This window comes from Adiantum capillus-veneris, chromosome 30 (assembly GCF_014529385.1).
Source record: "Adiantum capillus-veneris isolate H3 chromosome 30, ASM1452938v2, whole genome shotgun sequence".
NCBI lineage: Eukaryota > Viridiplantae > Streptophyta > Polypodiopsida > Polypodiales > Pteridaceae > Adiantum > Adiantum capillus-veneris.
Window position 1 is genome coordinate 42,162,745 of NC_140960.1, and position 26,448 is coordinate 42,189,192.

At 37.6% G+C, this 26,448-nt stretch overlaps 1 protein-coding gene across 3 annotated transcripts in view; it reads right to left on the minus strand.

The window, feature by feature from the left end:
- LOC147417856 (uncharacterized) overlaps positions 1–21,904 on the minus strand; it is a 35,889-nt gene extending 13,985 nt beyond the window's left edge. Inside the window, exons 1-4 of one of the 3 annotated variants that reach the window (XM_086507411.1) lie at positions 21,513–21,904; positions 20,881–21,241; positions 20,605–20,766; positions 19,412–19,541 (exon numbers count right to left, since the gene is read on the minus strand). In XM_086507411.1, coding sequence (XP_086363537.1) covers positions 19,412–19,541; positions 20,605–20,704 — 230 coding nt within the window. In that variant the 5' untranslated portion in view covers positions 20,705–20,766; positions 20,881–21,241; positions 21,513–21,904. The remainder of the gene's footprint in view (positions 1–19,411; positions 19,542–20,604; positions 20,767–20,880; positions 21,242–21,512) is intronic. The other 2 variants (XM_086507412.1, XM_086507410.1) reach the window with 2 other exon arrangements.
- Between the last annotated feature and the right edge of the window lie 4,544 nt (positions 21,905–26,448).

Sequence of the window (26,448 nt, forward strand, 5' to 3'; positions counted from 1 at the left end):
CAAAGGCAAACAAAGAGTTCAAAGACTATAGGGAGATAAGGGGTTTTGACCATGTACCATTGTAAATTGGGATTGCAATGGTACAAGAAAAAAAAGGTTCTCACTTAACCCAAAGTGTGAAGGAGCTTTTTCTACAAGTTTGCAAGGTTAATAGAGCATGGGTCAATATGAATTATAAAGCTTAAGAGGATATGAAAATAAGTGCATGATAGTATTTATATAGTTTACAAAAACACATGAAGGAAAATGGTTTCATAGAGGATAGTGAATGCATAAATTAGGTTTCTTTGAACAAGTTTGTCATGTAGATACCATGTTTGAGCTTGAGGCTATAATGGATTCTAGCATGCATGATGGGATCCAAGTTGTGAAAGTATGCTCTATGGAAATGTATGAAGTGATTGAGCCTTTTGAAGATCATAAATATGTCAATGTCAATGAAGGAACAAAAGTGTGGGGAGACACCAAGTATAAAACCAAGGCAAATAATGTGAGACTATCCGCCTTACCTCCTATGGAATATTTAAAATAACTAAAGATTGATTGTGAGGATTTTTTAATAGAAGAAGAGAAGAGGTGTTCTAAAAATGAAATTCTTTCAAGACATCGTAAGACTTTGTTCTTCAATCACATGGGATAGGGTGTGTTGATCCTTCGCTGGCACCTATGGTAACTCTCACTATCCTCCATGTACCTTGGAATCTACATCCAATCCTAGTTCCAAAAGTGAATTTGCCAAAGCTAATAGAGATTCTTAATGAGAAGATTGGCATGGGTATTTTGGATCCTGAGTTTCATACAAGACATGTAGCCTATAAACAAGGTTACCATCAAGAGTATGGGTACAAGACAAATTGTGGATGAATTGAATAAGGCATTTGTAGGCAGGTCAAATTACTCAACGAGAGATCTCTACATAGGGTACTATCAATTTGAGCTAGATGTAAATAGAAATTTAACAATCATGAAAATGCCTTTGGGACTGGTAAGGATGTGTATCTTACCTCAAGGAGCACCAAATTAAATTGCGCATATGATGAATGGGATAAGCAAGGTTCTATGTGACTTCATACCTCAAATCACAATGCCACTTCTTGATGATGTGCCCATCAAAAGATGTGAAAACAAAGACAAAGATTAAGCTATGGATTTGAGAAAGTGCATACGTTTGTTGCAAACCATATCAAAGATTGTAAGAAGATTTTTCCAATGTTGGAGGAAGTTAATATTACCCTATTAGGACAATAATCTATATTTGCAGTTAATAAAGTGTTGACTATGGGGCATATGTGTAATCCTTATGGTAGAATTCCTTGTCCAAAAAAGATGGATGTAAACCAAAACATGAAAGAAACATTTACAACTGTAATTGAAGTTCAAAGATTTCTCGATGCTTGTGTTTTCCATCTTATTATGATACCACATTATGCACATGTAGCAGATCCTCTTTATAGGTTTTTGAGAAAGATTAGAAGCTTCAATGGAGGAAGATCACACAAAAGCCATGAGGAAGCTAAAGAAGTTACATCTTTCATATTCACCAATCTTGAGAACGATGGACTATGAAGACCTTTCATTGTGACATTCATCATGAGTCCAATAGGGACAGAATGGTCAAAAGGGCAATATGACGACAAAGAAAAAAGGTATATGGTGAGGTTCGGGACCAACGATCTGAGTTCTCACCAAAGATATTATGCGCAGATAAAATGAAATCATGGGGAGTGGTCATTGCAATCAGGTGTGACAAGGGGTACTTGATAGGGACACCAATGGTTTTTAAAAATGATTGTTTGCCTCTTCTTGGAATGATTAAAATTCTTCAACTCTCTAGCATTGCTATGCTGTGATGAATAGATTGCATAAAGTCCTTGAATCTCAAGTTCAAACATACTGCGGGGAACATCAATGCGCTGGCTATCTAGAACAAAGTATGAAGATGAACATGACATGATTGTTAAGGAAGATGATGTAGGTACAAAGCTTTACACTATTGCTCATACAAAGAGTAATTATGCATGTTTTTTTTATATTCACTTGTGTCCTTTTTCTGGAGGAGTTATATGAGGGTGAATAGATCTTGATAGGTAATTACTACTTAAGTACCTTGAATAAGTTGGGGATGATTGGACTAAGCAAGAATTTAATAGGATAAGAAGAAAAGAATATGGATATGTCTTGAGAGATGGCTACTTATGAAAAGAATATAGATATTTCTTGAGGGATGGCTACTTATGAAAACATCCTAAATGAAGAGATGGAACATTGTTCATGGGTAGTGTGTGAAAGGTTACTCAACAAGAGATTATCAAGGACTTTCATAAAATTTTATGGGCAAGGCATCGAGATGTATGGGAAGCAACATTTGCCAAAGTAAACGGAAGATATTGGTGGAAAGAAATGTGTAAGAATGTGACTGAGTTTGCGGAGTCTTGTGTGACATGCCAAATGTATTCAAATGCATGGCATCGTGATGGACTATGGCTTGCTTATCGATTGGGTTGTGTACTTGATCACAATGCTTTTGGAATTTGGAAAATGAGGTATTTGGTGCTTGCAAGAGAATATTTTTCTAATCAGGTTGAAGGGCGTGCATTGAGGACAAAGAATAGAGAAGTTGTGTGTAGTTTCCTCTTGATTTTGTGATCCATTGCTATGGATATGTGGGAAAGATAGCTACAAACAAAGGAGGTTTGGATGTTAATGAAAGGGAATTCTTCTCTAGGATGGGCATCAAGCTAGCTTTTAACTTGTGCTTGTAACTCAAAGGGCAATGTCAAGAGTAAAAGGGGACATCTTTCAATAATTAAAGCTTTGGCTAAGGCTTGTGAAGGCAAGCTTGGAGAGTGACCAAGGCTACTACCATTTGCATTATGGGGTTGACCGTACAACACATAGTTTATATGCCTTTTGAATTGATGTATGTTCAAAAACCTATGATGCCAATTGAATAGGTAGTACTTTCATGGAATGTGCTGCCATGCAAAGATGGAATGAGTAGAGAAGACCTTATTGCATTGCACATACAAAAATAGGAATGAATGCATGAAGACATTGAGCTTGCAAAACCTTGACTAAAGGATGCAAGGTAGAAAAACAAAGATAGATTTGACAAGAGACATAGGCTCAAACCAAAAGCTATTGAAGAAGGTGATTGGGTGTTGGTGTATGATAGTAGCCTTGCAAACTAGTACTCTACAATAATAAATCTTGCAAAGAGTTTTTTTGCAGGCTTATGTTATTATGTTCATGGAATTGCAACTTACACCTTGCGTGAGCTAGATGGGATAGAAATGAAAATTCCCATTATAGGAAGAAGCTAGGGCTGCGTTTGTCAAAGATGAGAGGATGGTGATCCATTTGATGCACAGCTAAGTGGAGAGAATGGTGGATCCAACTATACGCAAACTAAGGATGAAAGTGAAGATACGGTGTTTGACCATGAGTTTTGATTCTTAACAAAGACTATTGTGGCACATACCGGAGGATGTTCAGGTTTAGAGGGGGTGAATTTCATGTTGTGGCATATACACAATGTGAAATAAAAAAATTCACCTTTCATTTTGACACTTTTTGATAGAAGGAAATAAAAATAATAATGTACATATTCCACTACATGCTAAAGCGGCTAGTATGGTTTTTTGGTCATCTATTACCTATCTAGGGAGTAATGGCGCTTGATGTGGAACCGCTGCATGTTTCCTAGCTTGGATGTCATTTCTTATTTGGCTTGATAATGTACATATTCCAAGGAATTCATGGTGGCACATGCATCTCATCTACAAAGGTTGATGCACACAAAAATTGTTAATAATAGCAATTGATAAAAATTGATGCATATCTATCCTTGTTATGATTATGCAAGTGACCCCACAAATTTAGGGATTTTTGCGACTCTGGTTTGGGTTTTTTTACATCAAATATGGTCTTTTTCGGGTTAAAAAATGTCATTTCTTGCCAAAATTCGCATCAAAGGCCCAAAACTTGGCACGTCATCACTTTGGACATGGGAAAAAATATATTTTCCTCTTATGGTAGCCCTCTTATGGATGAAAAAACCTGTAGTGTTCTCCTTCTATGTATTTCACTTCATGGCTACTATATGAATGTGTAGTGCAATCTTGCCTCTCCGCTGTCTTGTGTCTAAGCTTGCAAGAAGTGAGTTACCGTTTCCCTTCATAAAAATGGTGTGTGGGATTCAATATGGAAGATTAAATCCTTGTAAAAATGATCATGATAAAGGTGGAAGCTCATGATTTCCTTTGAACAGTTTGAAGTTACGACTATGTAACTAGAAGTGAGGCTAAAAAATTCCATGAAAGATGTTTAAGTTGTGGATGGGATTTGTGCTTTTATGGAAGTTGAGGTTTGATGGCTAAAACTTAAGTGTTTTGAATTGTTGTTTTATTTGTTGTGAATTTGTGATCTTTCTTCACGAACTTGCTTACAAAAGAAAGTGTACTCCAAGCACAACAATAAAGAGTGTTTCTAACTTCTCTATCATGAATGCTCTTAGAATTTTATACCTCTTTGGGAAGAGGGTTGCAATTGGTGAAATCCATAGACACTTTTTCACAAAGTGTTTGTGACTCTTGTCATGAACTTTCACAACCAAAGGTTTTGCACCTTCATATATAGCTACACCGAACACTTTTTGATAAGGTAACAATAACAATTGAGAATTATTGGACATTAGGGGCACAATGAATTGTGATCTCGGGGGGATCCACTATATGTAAAACTATCATATTCTATGAGAGTTCAAGACATGTTTGTAAAACCCCTTATCTGTGAATAATTTTCTAGAATATAATGTACCCTTCTCTTTTAAAAACTATGAGTTTTTTTAAGATTTGAAAAAATTATATATGTATATATATATTAGGCTCAAAATGAGTCTACCTCCTGCATCCGAGAGCAGATCCTTATATTAAGTATAGAGAGAGTACATGCCAAGAATGGCTTCTACCAAGATCTACCACGAGTCCTCCCACACTAGGTGGTCGGACTCTACTTACACGACCACACACCACACCTCCCCCCTTAGGGAGAACAAGATGGACATCTTTTTAGAGTTTTGGGCTGGGTAGGGACTCGACATGACTGAAAGGACTGCATCAACTCCAACGCCTCATTCGGGGGGAGTGAGCTTACAACGGCTTAGTGGCTAGGTTCTGAGAGGACTCGACTTGACAAAGACAACATCCCGACATAGGCAAAGCATCAGGTCGCTATCCCGATGCTAATGGCTACACGAGGAATGACTACAAGACTGCATTGGTTAAGATGGGATCTTTTTGTGACATACATTGAATCTCATCAAAGGGGTTTGGTGCAATGGTTCTTTATTGAAGAACTAGAGAAACTTTTGCTTGGGGGATAAACTAAAAAACCTTGATGCAAATAACAAAATGTGAAAACGCCATCACTTATTACAATTCATGAGGCAGCTCCTGTCGGCAAAAAAGGCACCTCTGCAATGTTGTTGCAGTAACTCCTTTTTGGCTCTCTTTCTTTGTTCTACTCCTGAGATCCTCGTGAATATGTGGACTTGAGTCTCCATGTGGTAGAGGAGTAAGCCCTTCATGGATTTGATTCCTGACGAGGAACAGCTTGAAGGGTCTTTTGACTGTTCGCTACAATACAAGCTGGAGGTGCATGGCAAGCTTCTGCTCTATCTTTTGGTAGCATTTCAAAGTTCATGGCAAGACTTTCTTGCAGCACTGTCTTCATGCGTGTTGTTGAGGGTGATAAGGCGAGCACAGTAGTGGGCCAAAGATGCGTTAGAATCTGAGCAGTGGTGAGCAGGTTCAGGTTTTCTCCTTGCTGTGGCAAACTTGGCCTTCTCCGATACATCCTTCTTCATCTTCTTCGCTGCAAGAGGAGGAGATGCTGGGGCAACCTTTACAGCAGCGATGATGACGGCACCGAAAAGCGAAGAACTATTCTCGAAGGAAGCAAGCTCGCAGAGCTCCGCCTTTAGCAGAAGAGGGACTCGAAGACTAGGTATAGCTTTCAAGAACAAAAGGAAGAGAGGCTGGGATAGCGAGGCGAGGGAAGGAAGGGCTCTAGTATGGCTCTAAGGTGAATGCCATCGCCTATGCAGTGCGTAGCAAGAAATGAAAGAAATAACGATCAAGAAATGGTGCCCGCTGCCTCCACCAATGTGGCAGTGTACACAGGATTAGGCTCAAACTGAGTCTGCCTCCTGCATCCGAGAGCAGCTCCTTATATTAAGTATAGAGAGAGTACATGCCAAGAATGGCTTCTACCAAGATCTACCACGAGTCCTCCCACACTAGGTGGTTGGACTCTACTTACACGACCACACACCACAATATATATATATATATATATATATATATATATATATATATATATATATATATTAGTGACTTTAAATACCCTTCTTTTGAACTCACTTGATAGGATACAATTCTATTAGGTGACCTCCCTAAGATTGTGATTGTCATGCTATCATTACTTTTCTGCTTATCAATGCTATTTCTTACAATTAATTCTATTTTAAATGAATGATTAGTTCATGTCATGGCTTGAATCATCTCTTTTGATGATGACTTTATGTCCTGCATGCTTTAAGAAAAATTGGTTGTGAAGGACACATCTCTAGCAACAACTGATATAATTTAGTTGAGGTTATTATTCCACATGATGATGTTTTTTCTTGTTCCAATATGAAAATTTTTGGTTGTTCTAGTTGATGAGGTTGTGATCATTTTAATTGCAATCACCTAATTAGTGATTTTTTGTATTCTAGAGATGACTTTCAATTTCCTTATAGCTACTTATGTTAACTCAACAAAATTACCATTCATTTTAATTGACGTGTGATAATAAGTTGGTTTTAATCAACGTGAATCTTCGTTATTATATGCCAGCTATAGATATTGATAAGCACATATATATAGTATCATTAGTGATATACATGCAATGCATATACTTGACATGTCTTTCTCATGTTTGTAAAAAAATTATAAGGTTTTATGTTTAGGTTGCCTAAAGAGTGGCCTTTGAAGCCATTTCTTCTTAAAAATCAAGAATGTCAATAACTAGTTTACTTTATCATCACATACTATTCGAGCTTTTATTGATTTTATGATTTTTCAATAATGCATAAATGTAGATGTAGGGACAAACAAGGAATGATTGTCACTCCATCCCTTATGAAAAATCCTCAAGGAAAGGAGGAGGGGGGAACTCGACAATGGGGAAGCTTAGAGCAATGCGGAGAATATACACACACACACACACACACACACACACACACACACACACACACACACACATATATATAGATAGATAGATAGATAGATAGAGAGAGAGAGAGAGAGAGAGAGAGAGAGAGAGAGAGAGAGAGAGAGAGAGAGATTGTTGAACCAACCAACTTAGCAATGAATTATTTATTATATAAAGATGATGCTTGTATAAGAACTAGTATGGGGGACTTCAGTACCCCCCTTGGGAAATTTCCCTACCCACAACTTTGACAAATAAGTAAAATAAATGCCTAAAGCCAAAATAGATATTGGGACATTCACTTGAGATGCTATAACTTTAACACCCTCTCTGCAGTTCATAGTGGACATATGTAGGAAGACCAAGTCGATGTAGAAGCTACCATGGACACTTGAGCAATTGTACACATCACCTCAGTTGTGCTACCACCAACTTTTTGCCTTAGAAAAATATCATCTTGAGCATCAATTACCTCACAAAAATTGAACTGTAAACCACACTATGTCCAAGAATCCCCACTCGTGAACTATGAGCACATCAGCTCGAGCACATCATGTCCATCACATTCTAGACAATGAGCTTCTAGAACACATCGTGTCCATAATACGGGCAACAAAACTGGATTGATGGACACATCCATAGTTTTTGGTATACGTCGCATTGGCTTCTTGCTAGATGCATATGCCTTGAACTTTGACCCATGGGGTCAAGCACCATTAACTTCAACTCCGACACATGGATCAAAATCATTTGTAGGGAGCATTGTTTGCCCCTCTCTACCACTGACAAGCCTCTCCCTTGTTGAAGCTAATTGTGGCAACGACCACCTGAATAGAAATTTGGTGTCTTGACCGATGTGGACATTGCCACATGTACCACACCGATATTTGAGTTGTATTTTTATCATCGGTCTCTCTGTCAAGTTTACCTTTTCCTTTGTCCTTTTGTGAGATCTTGCATTTGTTTTTGGCTTCACACTCCCAAGCCAAACAAAGCATCTTCATCTCCCTTATATTGGGATCAATTGCTAGGAGTTTATTATCTCCAAGCTCTTTGGACCTTAGGTACCCAACAGAATATTGGTTACACCTTTCACTCTCTAAGCCATGTCTCATCCTGGTCTAGGCTGGACAAATTGTACACTATTAATCAAACAGGTTGCTTGAAGGAGATGTTATGCATGTTGGTGTGCACATTTCAATCTCAAACCACTTTCCCTTGATTTTACATCTTAGCAACAATGTTGCCATGTCAAACATGTCTGATATAGAGCTAAAAAGACGTTTAATGGTGAATAACAATTTACTGAAGCACCCTATGTTTAAATCATCAGTTCATAATATGATTGACAGAGTTAAAAGGGAGCAAGACTCCCCCCTAAATGTACGGAACTCCTCTTGTGCTAGGATGCAGGATTGTATCAGGAATGTGGGGAAGTATATAGCCGAGGAGAAGAAATGCAAGGAAACGACTACAATCCGATGTATTCATGTTGTGGTTAACGGGGATGTTAGACACCTTACAGATGCCCAAATGTAGGAACTACTTGAATTAAGACATGTACTACAAGATTATGAGGCAGATTTGGCAAGAAGGGCAAGATTTCTATGCAGAGCTTGAGAGCTCAAAGACACTCATTGTACCTCTAAGGCCTTCTTTGCTAGGCTAAAATAGAAGCACACTAGGGAATGTATGAATAATCTTGTGGACAAGGATGGAATAGTTATAACAGATCCCCAAAATATTTTGAACAATACAACTAGTTATTGTGAGGCTCTTTTAAATAAACTCACGATACCTCTTCTGCCAGGAAACAAGCCATGGCCCTTATGCTTGAGGCTGTGGATTCATGTATTGAGCTCCAATGCCCAAAGTCTTGAACAACCCTTTCAAGTGGAAGAATTGAAATGGGCATTAGAGAAACTGCCTAATGATAAGACACAGGCTTGTGTGGTCTTTCCAAATAATTTGTGTTGGAGTACTGGCATAACCTCAAAGACATCATTTTGAGTCTTATTAATTCCATCCCGTACTCTCAATACATGCACCCTAGCCTTAAGCAAGGCACCAAACTATTTTCGAAGCAAAACTTTTGTACCCTCTTATCTTAGAAGAGACCAGGGTGAAAGCATGTTAACCTGTCGCGCTTTTTGTGCTAGTTAGCATTTTCAAGTTAGCACATCTTAGAAAAGTTGGGCGACCGGTAAAATTTTTACAAATAATATCAAAATTTGTCGGAAGTTGTACATTTGGATTCCTTGTTTCAAGAGCTTTCTACTGATATATCATACGTCATAGATCTTGGAGATGTAGCTCATGTTACTGTACTAGTTAGCATATGTCAAAATTATGCTAGTTAGCATTGTCCGGGACATGAAAAAGCATGACACGTTAACATGCTTTCACCCACCAATAACTACGATGGGGATCTTGTATAAGATACTAGCTAAAGTAATTGCAATCAGGATCTCCCCCTTCTTGCAGAAGCATGTACACAATGCTAAATCTAGATTCCTCAATGGATGGTCCATATATGATAACATTCTCATAGTCATGCTCGGTATGGAAGCTGCTCACATAAATAATCAAAAACTTGTCTTGCTTCAACTGGGATTTTTTAAGGCTTTTGATAATGTTAATTGGGAGTTCATATGTTTGGTAATGCTCAAAGCTTGGGTTTGGACCCAAAATGGTTGGATGTATATTCCTCCTGGGGCAAGATGCTATCTCTAGACTTATCTTCTATCGGAGATGTTCCTCTGGCATACGCATTGGGAACTTAGTCAGGCAGGGTTTCCCCCTTAGCCCTTTGCTTTTTGTTGTGTCGACACACCCACTGTATTATTCTTGGCTTTACTAGGCCCAGTCCGAGAACATTCAAGTACTAAGTTGGGGGAGGATCATATTACTGATGTGGGGTTTGCTGATGATACAATCACTTTTTTGCAAGCTGAGAATGTCAACATAGGGAAATGTATGAATTATTTGAAGTTGTACTCTTTAGATGTTGGTCTGGACTTGAACTTGGGGAAATCCCATCTGATTGACATCTCTAAAGAGAGCTTTGAAAAATTAATTTGGGACAAAGAAAGAATCCCTAGAGGACGCTAGACATCTACGGTACCCTGTCGGGGTCGCTATGTCCCAAAAGAATACGACTGAGTGGATACTGGAAAAAGTGCAGAGGAAATGTGCATATTGGCATTGCCAAGAATGGCCACTACATGTGAGGCTTAAAATTATTCATGCCAGTTTCGTTCCCTACACTCTTTACTTTTTTCCACTGCTTGATTGGTCTAAAAAGACTCTTTAAAATTTTGACTCTGTTCTACTGAATGTTTTCTGGGGAAATAAGCTTGCATGGATTTCTTGGTCCATTATCGCTATGCCCTACTCCCACGGGGGGCTTGATGTCCTCAACTTGACCACCCATATGCATGCTACAAGGGCAAGCTTGATCAAGCACAGGATTGCCAAAGATACCATATGGGCCAGGATGATTGTTTGGAAGCTAACAGATTATGCAGTGGTGTATTTTCATGGGCAACGGCAATTGCCTGCATGGGATAAAATATTTTTTGCAGCACCGGCTAAACTTCCTTCTAGTACTGGTCAATTTTTTATTGTCTCATATAAACTTGTATTCTCTTATCTTATTTGGAAGGGTCAGGGAAGATATACATGACACTCACTTGGGAAAGAGAACATTTTCTGGAGATGTGTTTAAAAAGGCACCTGCTCTTTTGATGGGGAAAAATGCCCTTGTTATGTAGAGACGGGGGGTTAGTTCAATTGATCATGCCATGGACACTAACAACAACTATGTTGCTTTTATGGTGGCAAGGAGGCAGTTCATATTGGGGAATGGGCTTAGATACCCATGGAATATGCTTTGTGCACATGTACATAGGATGCCTCTTCCTCTTAACACAAACATTGTGGATCGATTTAGAGACTGGAACTTGCCTGACTCATCAGCTAATTGGTGGACCAGTATGACGAATAGGTTCTATGAACTTATCCTTCCAGAATCTAATATTGTTGTGAGATGTAACAAAGCATGGGACCTTACAAAATTTGACACTTAGTGATGAGGTAGGCTTGTTGCTATTTGGAACCTCCCTTGCTCCTTCAAACATCAGATCCTTTTGTGAAGAGCACTTATACGAGCACTTCCTGTTGGACAACTGTTGCTTAAGAAGAAAATGTCCATGGGGCTTTGTCCCAGGGGAAATAAGCCTGAAACATTTAAATACATGTTTTGGAATTGCAAGTATGTGGATTAGTGGTGGTGAAAATCGTTATGCAGCTTGTGGGTGTATCATTGGTGGACAAGGCTTACTAAGTTTACAGTGATTTTTGGGTTTGCCCAAATACCAGATGATGCTATGAATTTTCATATAACCTCTCTCAGAGTATGGATGATTTCCTTTATTTGGAAAAGAAGGAATGCTGCTACGTTTGATCATTAGGTTGCTTACAAATGCTCATTCCCATTGGAGCTCATTAGAACTAGGATTAGAGAAGACCTCATGGTTACTGGCCACTACCATAATCCTTCCTACAAAAGGATTATGCTAAATATGTAATTTTGTACAAAATGTAATATAAGAGCCGAGATGAAACATCGCTTGAGAGAGAGAGAGAGAGAGAGAGAGAGAGAGAGAGAGAGAGAGAGAGAGAGAGAGAGAGAGAGAGAGAGAGAGAGAGAGAGAGAGAGAGAGAGAGAGAGAGAGAGAGAGAGAGAGAGAGAGAGATGGAATATGAGAAATCAATGTACATTTGATCGGGGCCAGAGTGTCAATCATACAGTTCCCATGTTTGTCATTAGAGATAGGATGATGATGGAAGATGCTCTCTCTTTAACAGATCAAGCCAGAGACAAAGTGGTATGGATCATACAAAAGCTATCAGTGTGACAAAAAATTGTAAATTATTGTAATATAAAGAACAAGTTTTCCCAAAGAGAGAGAGAGAGAGAGAGAGAGAGAGAGAGAGAGAGAGAGAGAGAGAGAGAGAGAGAGAGAGAGAGAGAGAGAGAGAGAGAGAGAGAGAGAGAGAGAGAGAGAGAGAGAGAGAGAGAGAGAGAGAGAGAGAGAGAGAGAGAGAAGAATGTAGTGTCCGAGGATGTATCAAAATTATCTGAGGATTCCATAGAGAGGCTGAGGACAGCTAGACACGTGCTAAGGCAATTTGATACATAGTTGGTATCAACACCTAGATATCTATGTAGACAAAACGACCTGAAAGATGTGCATTGGTCCTGCAAGGTGTCCTTCAGTAAACTGCACTCCAAGCATACTAGACAATGCATCAATAGGGTTATCAAGGAAGATGGGTAGGTTGTACCAGAACCAAATGCAATAATGAAGGAATGTAAGCAATATTATGAGTCAATCTTGAATGGAAGTGGACGAGTCTCCTCAGAGGCAGCAAGCTATTGAGTTAGTGTTATTAATAATGGATCGTTCCATTGAGAAAATCAATGCGAATATACTGGAAGCTCCGTTTGAGGAAACTGTATTACTATGGGCATTGAAGAAACAGGAAAAAGAAAAAACACCAAGTGTATGTGGTCCTCGGGGGGTTCACTATGTGTAAAACTACCATATCACGTGCGTTCAAGACATGTTTGTAAAACCCCTTATGTGTGAATTTTGTTAGGAATTTAATGTACCCTTTTCTTTTAAAATCTGTGAGTTTTTTTCAAATTTGAAAAAATAATGCCCTTCTATATATATGTTTCTGTAATTTTCAAGAACTTTAAATACCCTTTTGTTGAACTCACATGATAGGTTACATTTGTATTAGGTGACCTCCCCGGGATGTGGTCTCACTAAAGAATTTGTGATGGATTACTGGAGGCAATTGAGCCCATTGATCTTGACAGTGATAAATCATATTTGGCAAACTCAATGCATGGATCCTCTGTTGAAACAAGAACTCATCAAGTTGTTGCCCAAGAAGACTTTTTGCCTCCCTTTTAGATTGGAGACCTATAATAATGATGGGTATTCTGTACAAACTATTGGCCAAGTCAGTAGCTATAAGAATCTCACCTTTTCTAAGGAAACACTTGCATGAAGCTCAAGATGGGTTCGTAGGGGAAAGATCCATACTAGATAACATTTTGACTGTGATAATGGGTATTGAGGCATGTAAAAAAAACAAGCCAGAAAGTAATTCTACTGCAGCTAGATTTTTCCAAGGCTTTTGACTCTGTCATATGGGATTTTGTGGTTAGGGTTCTTAGAAAGATGGGCTTTGGAAATAGAATATCTTCATGTATATTGTTGATGTGGTTGGGGGCCTCATCTAACATCATGATTGATGGGAGACTTTTTGACTTTGTGCAGATATGTAGGTCAATAAGATAGGGGTGTCCATTGAGTCCTTCACTATTTGCAGTGTCTACTCACACTCTGTTTCATTTTCTTACTGCCCAAGCTAATCAAGGGAAATTTAAAACGGCTACAAATTGGGCAAGAACATGTGGTGGCCTTGGGGTTTGCCAATGACACCATCACTTTTCTGCAAGCTGATAATGCAAACATTGGGAAATGCATGAACTATCTGATTATTTACTCATTTGAAGTAGGGTTAGAGATAAACTTAGATAAATCAAACCTTATAGATATGTTTGCAGACAATTTTAATAGTTCCATTTGGAGAAGGAAAAGGATATGTAGGGGTACAATTTTTAGGCATTTGCAATAGGTGTGGATGTGACCTCCAAACAAGTGACTAACTGGGTAGAGGTAGTGTATGCTCTAAAATTTTCAGCTAACACTATGATGAGTGGCCTTTTCATGTGAGGGTTAGGATCATGCAATCTATTTTGGTGCCTTATTTGTTGTTTTTTATTGCCTCTACTCGATTGGTCTAATTTGGCTTTGAATAAGTTCAAATCCATGTATTTGATTTTTTTATGGGGATCTATACATGGATTTGAATAAGTTCAAATCCATGTATTTGATTTTTTTATGGGGATCTAATCATGAAGACTGGCTAGCTTGGGATTATGTTGCATTGCCTATTGAACTAGGAGGATTGTGGATTTTGCATCTCAAATTGCATATGCAAGCTAGAGGAGTTACCCTCCTTAAACATATGTTGAACTCTCATAAATGTTGATCGAGGTTGCTCTGGTTTTTGATTGACAAAGAAGTTGTTTATTTCCATGGCTATTGGGATATGGTATCCCCCGATAAACTTTTTTCTGTTGCTCCTTTGAAACTATAACTTGTAATATGCCTGTTAGATTATGGAAAGATGTATGTTCTAAGTTGGTGTGGGATGGAAGGGCTAGGACTCCCTTAAGTGTGGAATCTTGCTTTTGGAGTTTTGTTTTAAAAAAATCTCTTGTCTTGTTATTGGGGAAGAAATCCCAAAAAAGGGGTCAATGTAATTGAACAAGTTGTGGACTCTAACAACAAGGTTGTTTCTTTTTTGGTTTCCAGGAGAATCTTCAGGCTGGGAAAATGGACTCCGGGTGGCCTGGGATTTGCTTTGTGCTTATGTCTTTAACATTAAGATTCTTTGTAATCAAAACTCAACTAGAGATTCAGAGATAGGGAACTACCAAACTCCTCTGCTAATTGGTGGACCTCTACTACCAGAATATTTTATTAGATGTTGTTGCTGCCTGACAGTACTATTCATGTGAGATGCAATAGGATATGGACATTTGCCAAAACTAGTCAATGGTGGTTGTAGAGGATCCAGTTCAATTAGGATGTACATTGTGCCTATAGACATGAATTATTTATGTGGAGAGTTATGATTGGTGCCTTACCAATTGGGGAGTTGCTGGCTAGGAAAAATGTTATGCAAGGACCTTATGTCAGATGTAACGAGCTAGAGTCTATGAAAACTTGTTTTTTAAATAATTGTAATCAATTAAGGATATGGTGGAAAACTCTTCAGGATTATTGTATGATGTGCTGATAGATCAACATTACCAACTTTAGAATGCTTTCTGGGTCATTTTAAATTGATGAAGAGGGTCTTGAATTGTGCTTGTTGTCTATCAGAGTATGGATGCTCTCATTTTTATGGCAAGCTAGGAACTCACTAGTATTTGATAAGCACTCCCATGCATTTCCACTACTATGGGGTCTCCTGAAGACCATGCTTCTAGAGGACTATATGTCTTTGCCTAAGTCTATGCAAAACAAGATGCAAAGTTATATTGATACCTTGTAGGAAAGGATATGTAAATAAGAATGTATACACAATGTAATATAGACAAGGTTTTCCCCAGAGAGAGAGAGAGAGAGAGAGAGAGAGAGAGAGAGAGAGAGTTTTCAACCAACCAGTTACTAGGAAATGTTTTAGTTATTATACAATGGGGGTTGCTTATATACTAGCCTGGACCCTGGGGGACCTTAAGTACCCCCTTAGCAAATTGGCCTTCCCAAAAATCTGACAAATAAGTAAACCAAAGAAAATATTACTTGAGATGCTATAACTTTAACTAGGGGGTTCACCTTTAATATGTGAACACAACAAGTGAATTCAACATAAGGAGATTTTAAACCTTAGATTTGACTCTTATTTAACATACAAAAGGGAACCTAACAAACAATGTCTACACGGATTGAACGGGAAAGGGATCCATTTTATTAATGAAAAGTCTTCATATCATGGATTTTTAAAGTAGACCTTGAGCACATGTGATAGGGAGAGTTTACATATAGTGAACCACCTAAGGAAAATTTGAGTTGAAGGATTCTTGCTCATAGGGTATATGTAAGAGCACCTGGCACCATTTCATTTATTATGAAGTGGATATTGTGCCCCCTCTCGACAAACATTGTATAATATTAATGAACTTTTATTAGGAAGGTATTCATTACTATATGGATCTTTACACTATAAGAGACTCATAACATTTAAGACCAGAATATATACGTCGCTGATTAACTATGATTCTTATTTTCACTGCATTTGTATAATAATAGTACTCATGTATCATTCAAGAGATATAGCTACCAAGCATTTTGTATCATACAATCAAGGAACAATGTTGGGTTACACATTGAGCCAATATATAAGCCATAAACTACAAATAATCACTTTTTGCATATTTTTCTCTTTTATTGACAAGTTTTATTGTATGTCTTTATGAATTGGTAGAGTTTATTGATGACAAGTTTAATTGTATGTCTTTATGAGCTGGTAGCTAGAGTTTAGTGAAAAGTTTTATTGTATGTCTTTATGAACTGGTAGAGTTTTCCTTGTCTTGGCTACATTGAGGCTTAGTTATAACTTAATTTTTTCAATAAGCATTCAACTAAGCCATTAAATTAACCACTACCTTAAAAATTTTGGTGAGAAATATTTGAAAAAAAGGGCCAAGTAATGTTATGTTTGAAAATGTTGAGAATTAATTTTGAACATATAGAATGAACCCAAATTTTGAGAGCATGATTACATTAAAAGAAGTGTGAAAGATCATATAGGGCTTTTAGGAGTAAAAGTGAAAACGATGAATAAAAATTTAAAAGAAAACAAAACTATATAAATATCAAGTAGATAGATACCCCAATCACCACCTAGACTCCCTTGTACCAAAAAATAGTATGGCTTGTTATTTCCTTTTACCGAATGATAGAAGTACGGATTATTAGGAAGCCAAATAAAGAATTAGCAGTAGCTTCATATTTATAACTAGCCATCTTGTGCCAGCATTGCCATAGCTTGGTAGAAAAGTGTGATAGTAAGGCGTAAATCTCCTAATGATAGTAACTGTCCTTTGGAGAACTTGAGGGCGTTGTATATGATAGTCTTTTTTTGTGGGTGTGGCCTAAGCATTACCCATGGGGAAGGGAGCACTAGTAAGGTAGATGGTGCTAATATCGGTAGTGGCGTGTGCCTCTCTACTCAAAGCCCCATCGCTATTGTAAAAGAAAAATATCCCTCAAAAAAGTGGCACAAACCATCAATAAGAGATTCCACCCATTGTGGCAAGTGTTCCATGTCTAGTTCAGTGTGTCTCATCTTGATGACTTCGGAGCTCCAAAGGGGCCCATTAGATCAGCATATATCGAGTTTGAGAAACCACTATGTCAAACTCTTCCAAGGAGTTTCTTTCTTTCCAAATGATAGTAAGGCTTTTGAGCAAGCCCTAATATCATTTTAGGCTTGTTAATTATCAAACCAAAAATAAATACTAACCTTTATATTCAAGAGGAGACATATTGAAAACATGATCATTGTAAGAAATTCTAGCCTTTATATCCAAGAGGAGACCTCGAGCTAATATGGTCATTAGCAAGCAAAAAGTCAATGCTAACCTTCATGTTCAAGAGGAGACCAAGTGCCAACATGGTCATTGCTGAGTGCAAAAAGAGAGTGATTAAGGCTTTTGCATAATGGTAGTAAGTGGAGATCTAGTCATGTCGATTCGGTCATAGCCTATTGCCAATTCATGTCAATATAGAGTACTGTTTGATTTCAATGGGATTTTTTAATATGAATATTGCGAACTCCAAAAATAGAGAAGATCACCTCATTGAACTAGAAAGAATGTTGTTTTTTAGCCTGATTATAAACCATTTGTAGAGAAAACACACACCTTTAGTGTCTCTTTTCGAAAACAAAATCGGAATTTTGTGAAAAATTGCAAGCTTGCCTTGGAGGACATCTTTATTTGTAGAAGAAGCTAAGCCATGTCTAACTAATCCTATGTTACTCAAGAAAATGAGAACCATGAGCTTGTATTGATCATGGTCAAACAAAGGCCTCCTCGCACTTTTGTGCAATGCAATTACTAGTTATGTAGCATGATCTGCAAGGTTACAACTACATAGGATGATGCAAGTGTCATGTGACTTGTTTGTGACATCAAACACCTTAATCTTCATGTATTTTTACTTAATTAACAATAACCTTAGCTTAGTTGGTAGCGAAAATGCTAGCTACCCTTGTTTATTAAGCTACAATCCTACAAGTTTAGTTTTCTCTTGTTCCTCTTAATCCTACCAAAGATCATATTTTTTTAACCCCAAAAAGTTCACATTACAACAAAAAGATATTTTTAATTCTAGAAATTGTCACATTTCTACTTATAGAGGAGTATCCTTTAAGCAGCTTCACAAAATTTACAATTGAATGGTAAAAAGGTATATATATTACAATCAAGGCAAATTTTGAGATAAAATATTGATACTGTTTCTTGAATGCATGTTACATAGTAGATTTACATAGAGGGAATGTTCTAAGATATATCTACCCTAGTAATAGTAAACATATACTTATCGAAACAGGAGGAAAAACCCATAATCCCATAATCAGAATTCTAAGATAACATTTAGTGAAATCAAGCTTATGAGGTTGTATGAAATCCACCATATAGTATTTATGAGAAGAAGAAATCTTAGATGAGTTAAGGTTGGTTTTAAGCATAAGCCAATAAGTAGAGAGTACTTGCAAAAGACTCATTAAATTCTACCTATTTCTTTAATTGATTATAGTTCGAGCTCAACGGTGTACCTCACAAAATCTTTTGTGTCACGTGCAATCACAACCTAATTAAAAGTCCTGTTTACATATTTTATGGATTAGAATAAAACTACCCCTCTTTCTTCATAAACCTATAATTGATATGAACTATAAATACCCTCGTATCGAGCGCATGTGATACATCGACGACATACAAGGTCCCCCCACCCCCCTCCCTCGAGAGTTCTAAGATTCACTTGTAATGTAATAATTAGAAAACGTCACCTACATGCATCAAATGTAAGGGACCATTATTTGTAGAATGCACCTTTCCTCCCTTGTATAACCTTCTTCCTTACACTCAATATACGTAACCATATAGTAGTAGCTCTCGGTTAATTCTCCAAGATTATTGTACCTCTTGGACATAAACGCAACATAATCAACCGCAATTCTATTACAAATTGGATAATTGCTTCTAATTTTTGGTGTTGCGACAATGTTAATGCTAAAGGTAGTTTACAATACGATGAGGATGAATATAACAACAAATTAGAGTAGAAGCTGAAGTATGTTTGATCAACTTATCAAGAATCTAGCCACATTAGACTATATGCAATGAAAGTATTATCAGGCAATTCTCTGATCCATTGAAGGAGGATAGCCATATAAAAGTGGAAATATGTTTGAATAATTAGGAAACTAGTACCTGTTTCCAAAGACCTTTTGAAGGTTGACAATGATGAGCTTCTCTTCAGGTGAGAACTTGCCTCGCTTCAAGTCCGGCCGCAAGTAATTGATCCATCTGAGCCTGCAACTTTTCCCACAACGTTGAAGACCTATAATTGACAAAAGACCACCATTATAATTCTGTTTTCTTTCTTGAGAAAGCTTGTGTATGCGCTATATATACATAACTACGCGCACATGCGATTCATCATATAGCAAAAGCTTCTGCAAGTATCCCACTCGAGCTCCTATGGAGCATTCAGTCCATGTTTAAAAAAACAATTAATCTTTACAATATATCTTAGCCACCATTACTTGTATCTGTGTACAAATAAAAAAATACTTTGTATCTACATACACATACATACAAACATATCTCTGTATGCCCCCTTTTGTCAATATATAAAATCATCTATACATAAATATTTGGCCCTTCATGTAGTCGTAACGATCAAGCTGATTGTTCAACTGTTTGAAGCACCACTCAATTGTCGATGCATGGCAATGTAGTGGATCAGAGAAGGCAAAGAATACGGACAAGGCATTTATAACATCAGTGCTTTAGCATTCAAACAAAAGGAATTATCTGCAATGAACTAGGGGTGAGCTAGATATGATTCAGCTTTGAATTAGAGCTTGCGGTGGTGGATATTTGTCTTGTTGAGGCGCCGCTCATAATCTTGTTGTAGTAATTCCTTGGGACGTAGAAGATGATCCGCGCCGCTTTCCATCCTGATCTCAAGTGTAACACTACAAATTGAGAATAGTAGCCAGGACGTTTAGCAACTGCTACTTGCGGTATTCGGACATAAATTCTTGTGTAAGTAGGATTATTTACTAAGAGCCATGGACACGCCTGGACTATTCATTCTCTGTGAGTCCTCTTTCTGACTTCCATATGCAGCTTGACGGAAGTAGGCAAAGAGACAAGAACCATGGATATTAAGAAAATTACTTGAAAAAGAAAAGTGATTTGAGTGGATTACAGAAAAAAGCAGAAAACCCTCAGTAATGATATAAGTAGCCAGACAAAAAAACCTAACCAATATAGGATCAGAAATGCTCAAATACAGATTTACTAGGGTTGCTAACATTGTGCTTCGGATGTACAACCTGTTTCAAGTACAGATTTAGGGTTGCTACAATGGTGCTTCAGATGTAGTAAAGTATCACCTGTTTTCTTTGCCACTTCACTCCAATTGCCAAATCCATGCTGAGACACATACTTTTGTAGCTTCTCATCCTCGTCGGGTGACCAAAGTCGCTTCCTCATTGTCTTTAATACGTGGGCCCTTTGAAACGTATGAGACAGGAGACAAAATTATGAGCTTGATGCTGCAAAAAAGCAAAAAAAATACTTAAGCTACTGTTAAGTACATGTGGGTGCGAAGCTACTGTTAATTCATGTGGGCACACTTAGTTATTGACATAGCAAAATAGAGCTCATACAATCTTCTGAGTCCTGACGATGGTATAGCTATGATGAGGAATAGCGATGATGAGAATTACGACTCTGAGGGCAATGATGATGCTGAAAATGGGGCGAAACACTTGATTATGGCAGTGATTAGGACGTGATTAGTGATGAAAATTATATGATGCAGAGGTTGTTAAGTAAATGATTGGAGATGATATGCACTTGTGTTGCAAATCCAGGGAGCCAAGCCCGGTTGCTGCTTCTTCTTTTGCTACAATAAGCAATTCTGTGAAGGACCCGTCACTTGATATGATATGATATATACTGCACGAGGTCGCTCGCGCTCCCGCGAGAGAGAGAGAGAGAGAGAGTGTGGTCCGCGCAAGCACCTACCTGCGAAAAGGGAGGAATGAAGCTCATGTGTGCGCGTGTGTGTGTGTGTGAGAGAGAGAGAGAGAGAGAGAGAGAGAGAGAGAGAGAAGAGGAGCCGTCTTTTATCCACTGGACCGCTCACAGCCCTATTGTAGAGAGGGAAAGCGAGCGCTGCGCCACTCTAATCGGCTCAATAAAACAAAGCTATGTGTGTGTGTGTGTGTGTGAGAGAGAGAGAGAGAGAGAGTGAGAGAGCGCTAGCTGTGCATAATCATGAGAAACAGTAACCCACCTCCAAACGGTGTGTATCTTCGATTAAAAGAGCTCAAGCTTCACGGGAAGTAGCGCACAGCTGGTTCAAAGCAACCCATTAGGGCTTGGGCCCTCGCTCTCCCCTCAGTAGATGCACGTGTGGTAGAAGTCTCGTACTTGTACCATGACCATCTTGCATGCACGCAGTTGACGCACTCTCTTCAGCCCATTACGTGCCCTTACTGCCCTAGATCGCCTCGTCGACGTCAATTATTTCTCCAAAACCCGTACTGGAGCATTTGCTCTGATGGGCTCACACTCTCTCTCTCTCTCTCGTCACAATCCCTTGTGGGTGCAAATCATAACCTTGCGATTGTTCCTCTCTCTCTCTCTCTCTCTCTCTCTCTCTCTCTCTTCCCTCCTTGCCACAAAGGTTAGGTCTACTAGTTCAAATTTGTTATAATGATCCCGTCTTGTCCACCTTAGAAGAAGAAGAAGGAAAAAAGTAAGGTCGGTTGCCTTTCTTTCAATCCGTAAATTTTTGACCACCAACAAGTCTTCTCTCCTTTCTTCTCCAAACTTTCCATGAATTAACTTCCCCTTATCTACCCCCCATTCCCACTTAATCTCACCCTCTTGTATTCAACTTAGTATCAGCCCCCTCACACAACCCCAAGATTATGGCCCTCATCATTCTTTTTAGACACTTGCTTGCCTTTTTCCTTTTCAAATTTCATAGCATGCTTGCAATATATAATCCAAGAATACCAAGATGTTACCTACAACAATGTGTTGTATAGCTTTCATGTGTGCGAAGATAGTGTGCTCAAACATTTGCAGCATCAACAACAACTGGCAACAGCATAAGATTGCACATTATAATTATGTTAATGTACCACCGGAGCTCAATATGAGGAACATTTTAATATAAAATTCTTAGATACACTAACAAAACTATATCAAACACCTTAATTTAAGAAAAACTTGATTAAAAATAACGTTTAAACTAAATTGTACTAATCGCGTGATATGTTTCTACCAAGTAACAAAAATCTATGCACATGGTCCTTTTTTTTTGGACTAGAAAATTCTAGAATTGGTACAATTGGGCATGATACAAGCAAACTCGCTCTTCGTTTCCCTATGCGAAAACTCATCATTTGCTTGTCCTATCATTGCCTTTTTAATTTTTTTAATAGTTATTTCATCATCAAAGTCACCATGATATTTCAACGATCATTATAGCCATGAAAGTCTTTTCTAGTTGGTCTTGTATCTTAAATATATTGTAATTATTTTAATTTATAGACTTTCATTGGCTTTTGGTTCATTATATCGGTAAAGCTTAATTACCAGGTCAACATGATCTCCAAAACTTCTTGAAGATCTATAACTTCAAGTTAAAGGCCTAATTGACATCCTAATGGCATATATAAACAAGTTAGATTGGATTCAGGCTAGTGAATTTTTTGGGAGTTTTTTTTGGAAATATATCCAATTTTCATTAAGATTTTTAAAGAGATAATTCTAGGAAGATTTCTAATTTATCAGTAGAAATCAATTCTAACAAAGTCCCACCTAGAGAAGTTGTAGCAATGGGTATATAAAAAACACAATTTTTTTTGGATTATTCAATGTTCATTCAATCTCATGAGATCTTATGAGAGGCAAAGAAATATTTTTAGGATGTTTTATTATGTACTATTCAATTTATACTTCGAGAGAAAATAGACCTTAAGAAATCTCATTTCTCACATGTAATTCCCACTTAATTATTGTGATGGATGATCACTATAGCTACCAACTACTTTTGATGGGGTTAAAGTGTGATTTGTATGTTTTGCTTAAAGAATTAGGTTCCTTGCAAAATACAATCCCTTCAATTCATAAGATCAAAATTTTATTAGGTACATATGAAGGTCGGGGAAGAAAACGTTCTGAAGATTATTGTATTGTATCATGTTGTAGGTGTCCCAATATTACATGGCTAATTTTTCAATCTTGCTTATGGTGTCTAGTTTCTTTGACTCAAAAGAGAGCTTCAATATAGCATATTTATATCAATGTACTAGAGAATGCCTTGCTCTTTAAGAATGATTATTAGCATTGAAAGGACTTTTCATTTGCACAAGTAATAAGAAGTCAGTTTAATACTCCCTAATAAGGCCTATGGTTTGGGGGCATTTATAGGTTATTAAATTATTGTGATCATATTCCTTGAGAATGTGTGGGGGCATGGGGGCAATGGCATTTTACTTTCGTGGTATATATGATTCTTGATATATATTGTTTCATACCTATTTCAATGTAGTTTTTTGAAATTTTAAATGCTCATTTGAGAGTGGTTACATTGTCAATTTTGTTATTATGAAGTGTAATTACTACCTTGATCCATGAAGATACAAGGAATTTATTCTTGTGTAGATAACTTGCTTACAAGTGTCATAAAGTACTGACATCAAGCATTAAATGTGCATTCTTTTAAAATTAAACAAGCCCAAACAAAGAAATGTTAAAAAAAGAGGGTAACTTTTCCAAGGGAATTGTCTTCTTTCCAAGGAAAGTACTTGGAGTGCTCTTTTATAATTAATTCTAGTTCATTCAGCTCTTTTGTATAAAACTAGCTATCAACAAAAAAAAGTCACTCATAACTCTTTAGGTTAATTAAGTGTTTTGATATTATAACTCACTAACTATGCATAAGAAGGATTCAATGATTTGAGTTTTTCCATTTTTAAAGATGTATATTAGTTCACTTCCTTCTTAGTCACTTCAAAAATGAAAATAGATGCAGTGAGGACACTTGCATACAATTCTAGGATTTTGATCAGCAAGTTGGATATATTATGAAATCTAGAAGAGACGCATCCATATGGAGATATGTGAAACTCTTCTTAGATATTTAAATCTATCACATTGAGCTGGTTTATAAATAACCCTTGTAAATTAGGTAAAACTTAATGGATTACACCCTACTTTTAGTCACAAAATAATTCAAACCGCACTTGAGAAAGGAACACTATGAAAATTTGCAAACATTTATCGCGGATCTTTACCCCATTATAGTAAAAACATAAACAATCATGTTTTGCAAATGGAACCCTTTGTCTTCTATGTACACCCTCCAAGATTCGTGATGGCGTGCTTTTGTGATGGACCAGAAAGCCATCCATTCAACAAAGCATCCTTGCCTTGAGAGTAAAATATCTAGTGTCTGATCAAGTACCCTTTGGAGCCCACATTTTTCATAATGATAGAGTAGTGAAGTGTGCCCACATTTTACCAGATGGTAGTACCTATGTTAGTTTCTTCAAGCTCTATCTTGCCCTTCAACAGAGCTTTGCATTTCTGTCAATGGACTTGTAAGTCTCTACCAGTTGGGCTTAACATTGACCGCCTTAAGACAGATTATCTTTGCAAGCTCTTTGACTTTGTATTTGCACACCCTCAAGAGCTGCTATGAGAGGTATTGAGCAAGGAGCACAATAGAGAAGCTCCTCCTCAAAGCAATTTTTTAGTAGTTCATTCTATTCTCTTAAAAAACACAAAGCATTTGTTTTTTTCCTAAATAATTTTACAAAAAATGATAGATATTTTGTTATTAAATTAATCACACCCACTTGATTAACATAAAAATTAATACAAAGCATTTGTTGTTTTCCTAAATAATTTTACAAAAAATGATAGATATTTTGTTATTAAATTAATCACACCCACTTGATTAACATATAAATTAACATGCTTGTCAAATTAAGAAGAGAGACAGAGGGGGAGAGACAAAATGAATGAACGACATGAAAAACCCGTTTCGTAGAATAAAATATACAAAATGTTTAAAAATCATCCTCCAAACGATCTCTACAAGTAGCTTGATCTAAATTTAAACCCATGGCTCTTAAATCAATAAAGAGGAAAATTGAATTGTTGTTTTTGGATACCGATTATGAGATGGAAGATCTAAATAACGAGTTCAAAGATGATGAAGCCATGGCAATCACGCTTGCTGAGATTGGCGACGCTGGGAAATGAATCATCACTCTCTCTGTCCCCCCCCCCCCCATCCAAAGCAGTAGGTGGTAGAGGGTCGAAGATCATGGTCTCCACTTTATTAGTGACAAAAATGTTCCTTCCCTGAGGTGTTACGGGAACTACGAACTAAAGCTTTGGTTGATGCAATGTTGAGATATAACTAACCTGCGAAAGACAAGTTCAAAGTGAGTGACATTGGTATTATGTTACAAGCAAATAAGGATAAAGAAGGTATTATGCTCACCTGCTCACAATTGCATCGTGAAAGTTAGTTATCATACCTCTCCATGTGATACACACTAGAGTCCACCATGTAGAGCCCATTCTCATGGTGTATTGACACATTTGCAAACCACTTGCACTCAAAGATGAAGGTATGAAATGTTCTAAAATTCACCTTTAGTATCCTTTCAATAGTCCCACGTTACCTGGCCTCATCACTATTTTTGTCAATGTTTCCCATGATGCCACAATCCATGGTGGTTTGACGCTCGTCCATGTGGCGTGTATGAAAGTATCGACCCTTTGACAACATAGAGTTAAACGAAAGACACTACAAAATGAAAATTTTATACAATCAATGCGAGAGCTAAAATGAAGAAAGAACTAAATGCAATATGGTTTGAGTGTATGAGTACTATACCTTTGGCATGCAACCTCGTGCATACATTCTTTGTCGGTGATGTCCTCTTCGCGTGCGGAAGCTTTGGTCATTCTTTCATGGATCCACTTGGCACTAATGAGATATGGGAAGCATGCAAGATGTCGAGGAATTGGGGGTGCCCTTCTGCCTCCATGGGCTTGCTTCCAAGCTTCCTTTCCTGCATACGCAATGCCTTTGCCATTGTCCGATGACTCGGCGTAGATCCACATCCAGATTAATTATTTTCCCCTCCCACTTTGTAAGTGTGAATCCATCCTTGCATCCTCCTCATCTAACCACATGC